Source organism: Suillus clintonianus, assembly GCF_016758775.1.
Source record: "Suillus clintonianus strain FC179 chromosome Unknown DEU56scaffold_202, whole genome shotgun sequence".
NCBI classification, from domain to species: domain Eukaryota; kingdom Fungi; phylum Basidiomycota; class Agaricomycetes; order Boletales; family Suillaceae; genus Suillus; species Suillus clintonianus.
This window is the reverse complement of record NW_024539426.1, coordinates 33,225-40,087: the sequence shown is the minus strand read 5'-3', so window position 1 is coordinate 40,087 and position 6,863 is coordinate 33,225. Positions and strand designations below refer to the sequence as shown.

At 45.5% G+C, this 6,863-nt stretch overlaps 1 protein-coding gene across 1 annotated transcript; it reads left to right on the top strand.

The window, feature by feature from the left end:
* Positions 1-5,889: 5,889 nt before the first annotated feature.
* On the top strand, positions 5,890-6,315 carry DEU56DRAFT_749769 (uncharacterized protein; the record flags this gene model as incomplete). Its single annotated transcript, XM_041349462.1, has 1 exon — positions 5,890-6,315. A coding segment is annotated over one exon (426 nt), but the record flags the coding sequence as incomplete, so codon positions are not given.
* Positions 6,316-6,863: the final 548 nt, after the last annotated feature.

Sequence of the window (6,863 nt, the reverse complement as noted above, 5' to 3'; positions counted from 1 at the left end):
ATGTTCCTACTGAAACCTTGTTTGCCCGAAAAATGGATGATATCTCCACTTATCCGATCAACGACGATGAAGTGCTTGTCGAATACTCTCCTGATGGGTCAACGGTCAGAATCATCGAAAACCTTTCCCTCGATACTCCTCTCACCCAAGATGGAAGTCTGCAATTGAGCTTAGACGAGCAATCTCAACACAACCGCTAAGGAATCAATGGATATTTTCGAGGAAAATACCGATGAAGAATACCTGAAGACTAGCAATAAAGCTCAGGAATTTGCGCTGAAGGACGCGCAAAAGAAAAAGAAAACCTTGAAGAACTCGTTCCCTCATACCTCCATGATTTCGCCGACATCTTCGCCAAAGACGGTTTGAACAAACTCCCTCCCTCAGACCCGGAGTAGACACCGAATCGAAACCAAACCTGGTTATGTCCCTAAATCAGCGAAAACCTACCCCCTATCCCAGAAAGAAACCCAAGCTGTGAAAGCTTTCTTAGACGAACATCTTTCGAAGATTTTATCCAACCATCGAAATCCCCTCAAGCTAGTGGCTTCTTTTTTGTTGGAAAAAAGGATGGCTCTCTGCGCCCCTGTCAAGACTATCGTTACATCAATGAATGGACGATAAAGAACGCATACCCTCTTCCTTTAATTCCTCCATTAATCGCGAAACTGCAAGACGCCAACTATTTCACGAAAATGGATGTTAGATCGGGCTACAACAACATCCTGATTCATCCCGATGATCGCTGGAAGGCCGCCTTCACAACCTCGTTTGGGCTCTTTGAGCCGAAAGTCATGTTCTTCGGTCTTTGCAATTCACCAGCCACATTTCAAGCATACATGAATCAGACATTCAGAAAAGAGATAGACGAAGGATGGATGATAGTCTACATGGACGACATCTTGATCTTTTCAAAAACTCTCGAAGAACACCAGGACAGAACCCGTCGTGTTCTCAAATCATTCGAAGAGAAACTCTTTTCCTGAAACCAGAAAAGTGCACTTTCGACGCTCAAGAGGTGGACTATTTAGGGATGATTATCAGACCAGGACAAATTGCGATGGACCCTGCCAAACTTTCGGGTATTAGCGATTGGCAAATTCCATCCTCAGTAAAGGAAGTCCGATCATTCCTCGGATTCTGTAACTTCTATCGTCATTTCATATCCCACTACTCCGACCTCGCACGACCCTTGATCGATCTAACAAAGAAAGATGCGATTTTCATGTGGTCAGAAGCCTGTGAAGATTCCTTCCAGAAACTGAAGAAATGTTTCCTTTCTGAACCTGTTCTCCGAAACCCCGACCCTTCGCGACAATTCGCTCTTGCCACCGATGCCTCCCTTGTTGCTACAGGAGCCGTTCTTTTGCAAACAGACGAGAATGGTGCTTATCGTCCTTGCGGATATCTATCCCAATCCTTTAACCCAGCAGAACGAAACTATCAGATCTATGATCGGGAACTCCTCGCAATCATCCGAGCCCTGAAAGCTTGGCGCCACTATCTTGAAGGGAACCCACACCCTGTAGTAGTTTTCACCGATCACAAGAATCTTCTCTATTTTCGATCAGCACAGAACCTGACGCGTCGGCAGGCACGATGGCAGCTGACCCTCAATGAATTCGATCTAGAACTACATCATGTTGCAGGAAGCAAACTCGCCGCCCCTGATGCTCTCTCACGACAACCGGATCATTCTGCAGGCCAAACTGATAACACCAATATCACCCTCCTCCCTGATGAATTATTTGGACGACTCATTGATATCGACCTTGCCGCAGCACTGAAACTCCAGAACCCCCTCTCGGATCCCATTATCTTAGCAGCACAACAGGCCCTAGACGGGCTCAATGCCCCTCCTATGAAATCAGCACTGTCTGATTGGCGTATCGAAGACAACACGCTTTTCTATAAGAACCGAGCCTACGTCCCCGCAAATCTCCGTCATCGCATCTTAAATCTTCACCATGACCATCCCACTGCCGGACACCCCGGACGCTTTAAAACTGAAGAACTAATTAAGCGAGATTATTGGTGGCCCGGGATGGGAACGTACATCCGGAAATACGTCGAAGGATGCACAATGTGTCAACAAATGAAGTCCAATACGCACCCCACGACTCCCCCTCTGAACCCTATTTCCTCCTCCACTTTACGCCCCTTCGCCCAAGTCTCAGTAGATTTGATCACCGATCTCCCACCATCGGAAGGTTTTGACTCTGTCATGGTCGTGGTAGACCATGGGCTTACGAAGGGGGTAATTCTTTCACCTTGCAAGAAAACCATCACTTCGGAAGGAGTAGCCAAACTCTTTTTCAAGAAAGTGTTCCTCAGATTTGGTCTATATGACAAGATCATCTCCGACAGAGGTCCCCAATTCGCATCAAAATTCGCAAAAGAACTTGGAAGACTCCTTGAATATGAAGTTGCCCTTTCGACCGCCTACCACCCGCAGACTGATGGACAAACTGAACGATTAAACCAAGAACTCGAAACCTATCTCCGCATTTATTGCCGGTCAAACCCCCAAGATTGGGTAAAACATCTTCCTATGGCAGAATTCGTCCATAATCACCGAAAACACGACTCCCGAAACACCTCTCCATTCTTCCTCATGATGGGCTATGAGCCTCGAGGAATTCCTTACGCTTTCCCCGATTCCGCTATCCCTGCCGCAGAAGACCGAGTAAAACACCTCCAGAAGATTCGAGAAGAAGCCCTTGCCTGCCATAAACTAGCAATGCAACGTATGGCCGAACGATCATTTGGAAGAAAGTTTGAACCCTGGAAACCTAAAGACAAAGTTTGGTTATCTGCTGCGCATCTTATCACCCATCTCCCATCAAAGAAGCTCGCGCCAAAGCGATACGGCCCCTTCGAAATTGAAAAAGTTCTCTCCCCTATCACATTCAAACTCCGCCTCCCAGAATCTTGGAAATCTCACCCCGTGTTTCATGCTTCTGAACTATCATCCTATCGGGAAACTGAAATTCACGGCCCGAACCACCCTGAACCACCACCTGATCTTATCAACGGACAAGAAGAATACGAGATAGAAGCGATCCTCGCCCACAAGGGAAACGTAAAAGGAAGACGCCGTTTCCTCGTGTCATGGAAGGGTTACCCTAGTTCAGAAAACTCATGGCTGCCCGAAAAGGAACTTCAGAACGCCCTAGAAATCCTGAAAACCTATAAAAACCGCCTCAAATTAGCCCGACTTCTCCATTGAACACTCGTCTCCAGAACCGATTCTAGCAGAACAAACCATGTCTTCGTCCTTCCAACTCGCTGAATACTTCGACCTCGTTAACGAGATTGACGCTGCCTCCCTCGTAGAATCCGCCCTGTTATCCCCACAACATGCTCTTGAAATAGAACGCATCCTCACTGAAAGAGAGGATGACACCACCTTTACCACCGTCAATATCATCCGCACCACTAGTCTCTTGGAAACCATCGCTGAAAATGTAGGCAATGCCGACACTCAGCGCAGCATCCTCTATTGTCAAAGAAAAATACGGACCTTTGCTCTCCATCTCCTTCCCTTGTATTTCAAGGAGGATGTAACGCAAGCCATACAAACCATCGCAGAACGAGTCACAACCGAGGTCGCCATTCCTCCCCCACCTCCTCCTACTGCTATCCCCGTCACCCCTGAACCGACAATCACACTACCCATCCTTCCACCGCAGAACGCGCTCAGGCGTTCAGAACGTCGTAAAAGCTCCGCAAAGAAAACACCTTACAAACCCAAATCACGCTCCCCTCCAAAGAACAAAGACCGCTGCTCGCAGCCAGATATCGTAACCCCTCCAAAGTCATCCAGATCGCTACCACCCCCTCTTTCCTTCGATGACAACATCATTTGCCGCCACTGCAAAGAAATGGGACATCGTCACAAGAACTGCCCAGAATATTACTGCAGAGCGTGCCTCGTGTTCAAGCCTGGACACCTATCGGCCTTCTGCCGCCAACTCAACGGCGAAAGAGTCCTCCCCATGGAGCACAACGAAGACGGCTTCTATGACGCTCTTGCTAAATGGGAAGCGGACCAAGACGAACTTATCGAGCGAATTGAGCGAGAAGCAGAGGAGCTCGCCAACAAACGCACGGGGGACGATCTGTTGGAGTTTCATAACGCTGACGCGGATCTCGTCTACTACGACGATGCAAGGTTGGAAAGTTGCTGAAGTCGGTGACTTCAGACGATAAACAGGGGGTAATGTTACAGCGGCCCCATCATTTTCTCATCATCATGCTTCTCCGATCTATTCCTGTTATCTCTGACTGCTTATCAACATGCACTGCATGAACATTCTAGATACTTCCGTCTATTCTTGTTATCTTTGGCTGCTTATCAACATGCACTGCATGAACATTCCAGATAGTTCTATGATGATCTTCTTGACTCCTTTCACTTCCATAGTCGGCCTGGTCCGTGCCTCCTTTGCCCATTATAAATACCGCAGTAGTCACGCTTGTATTCTCTAACTTGAATCTACTTGGTTCTCTCTGATACTTGATTATCTTCTGAGGAAGATACTTGATTCCGATCTAGCTCTTATAGAGACTAGCCTATACTCGAACTTCACTTAGAGGGAGAGCCCCTCAAGTGTCTGAACTGAACGTCGTAACACGAAGAACTCCTTTATTGGATTAGTTACGCAAGAACTATCCAAGTCGTAACAATCAGTACACTCTGTCTTGCAATGGTTTAGATTGGAAACTTGCTTTTTCGTTATTCACAGCAAGTTTGCCCACAAAGGCATAAACTTGCATTGAGGCAACAGAACAAGGTTTCTTGCTGTCAATGGCTTGCATCATGTTACATGGGCCAGTGCACTTCAGGGATCAGTACTTCTCACTTTGCAAAAACACTGCACTAATCTGTTTTTACAGCTGCAGGGCTAACTGTCTTGAACATAGTGGGTGCAAGTGTTCAATGGAATATTTCCATATTGACGGATCTTGCAATTTGGTTGATTATAAAAGGTGACCTGCAGATTTTTTTTCCCCCTCTCTAATTTTCACCATTCCATAGGTGCCTTCAGAGCCTGCTATGAGCTTGCCATCTCAACCCCTTAATAACATTCCCCATGAGAATGACCAAGCACAACTTCCAAGCACTTTCCCATCTGATGGCTGGCTCCCAGACTCCAACTCATCCGCCTGTAGGGAGAAGTCCTCTCAATCCTAGAGCAGCTACAATAGAAATAAAACATAACATTAGTCATCATACCATAGCTGAAATTTTGGAGGACAACTCCCCACAAAGCAACTGGCAAAACTTATTGTGGTGCAATAGTTAGGTTTTGTTTGTCCTGCCCACAAAAATTCAATCCACCACCTATCTCAAGTATGTGTCAGTGTTACATTTCTAGAACATCACACAAGGAATGAGTCGACTTTTAGTAAGACTTAGGACTCAGACAGGGAAAGCTGGCCGAACTAAGATGGTGATTTGGGGTTGTAAAGGATCAACTACAGAACTTAGACGAAGGGACTCGATTAAGTACTATAGGGAAAATCAGAGAGAAAAGGAAAGAGAAAATTTATGACAGGAGTAGATATAGATTGCTGTAACAAATATCCAAATGTGGATACTCGGGGAGCTTTTATTTTACTAGTGTAACAGTCAGCTTGTGTCCTGCCCTCCTGCCCCACCACTTCCATATATTCAAAATAAGTACTACGTACATACACACTTACCAAATGTGTAATGAAGCAGGCTGCGTTATAGTTAATAGTGTATCCATAATATGAGACAATGACAATACTCCCTGTACTCTCCTTACACAATGTCCGACATTTTTCCAGCTAGTGCTGTGGACACCATCCTTCAAACTTATACTTGCAAATGAAGTATCACTCTAGGATCCTGTGAAAACAGTGTTGTCAACACCACAGCCAAACTATCAGCCAATAAAGGACTCACTTCAGCAGCATGCAGTTGACATTTGCTGTTTGCTTTTCTTGTCTGTTGGATGTTGTGAGATTGTCTTTAGCTGGGCATTTGAAACAGTTGTTGGGGTTCTTTGTGAAGAAATAGTTGATCTATTGAGCGAGTGTGATGGTCTGCACTTCAAAGCATCTAAAACAACATCTACACAACTTGAAGATTTATTTATGCGCACGCTTGCACTAAAAATCAAGAAAGTTGCACCAAATGTATTCAAAATGTTGCTTGCACTGCTGGATGCAAACCTGGGAAGCAGGCAAAAATTCCCAGTGGCAGACATAACAGAAATGTTGCAAGATTATGAGGAAGATGACCATGAGGATGAGGAGATGGATCTTGGTGAACTCGGGGGATGACTCTGCTGTGATCAATGAGTTGGCATAGCGACCAGCTCCTGTATAAGCTTACTTTACCCCTATCTACCTTGCTTATGTTGGCATTTGGACCGCTTACATAATGATGTTTGTCTTTACCCTTACTGTCACCTGGAGTGACTTTGAATGCAGTTTCTTTAACCTCTCTCTCTCTCCGAGCTTTGAGCCTAGTTCAGAAACTCTTTAGAGTCTTATACTATCAACTCTGATATAGTAGCTAAGCAGCAAGACCCAACACTTTCTGCTCTTCAGCAGATTTATTGTACCCACATCAGATTCCAATAAAAGAAGGCACAAGAATGATGAAGGGAAAGGACAGAAACAGCAATGATGAGCTGAAGTGTTAAGACCGTTGTGGGTGAGGAAATAGAGATGTGAACTCTGGGGAGTCACAAGGATATCTATCTTGAGAGGAGAGCTGATAGAATCGTCCCTTAGGGGATGCTACTGAGACAAATCTCTTTAAATAATGAGAGGGATTAAGAGAAAGAAGTGCAAGAGGTGCAGAATATGCGGAAGGATGTGATTAG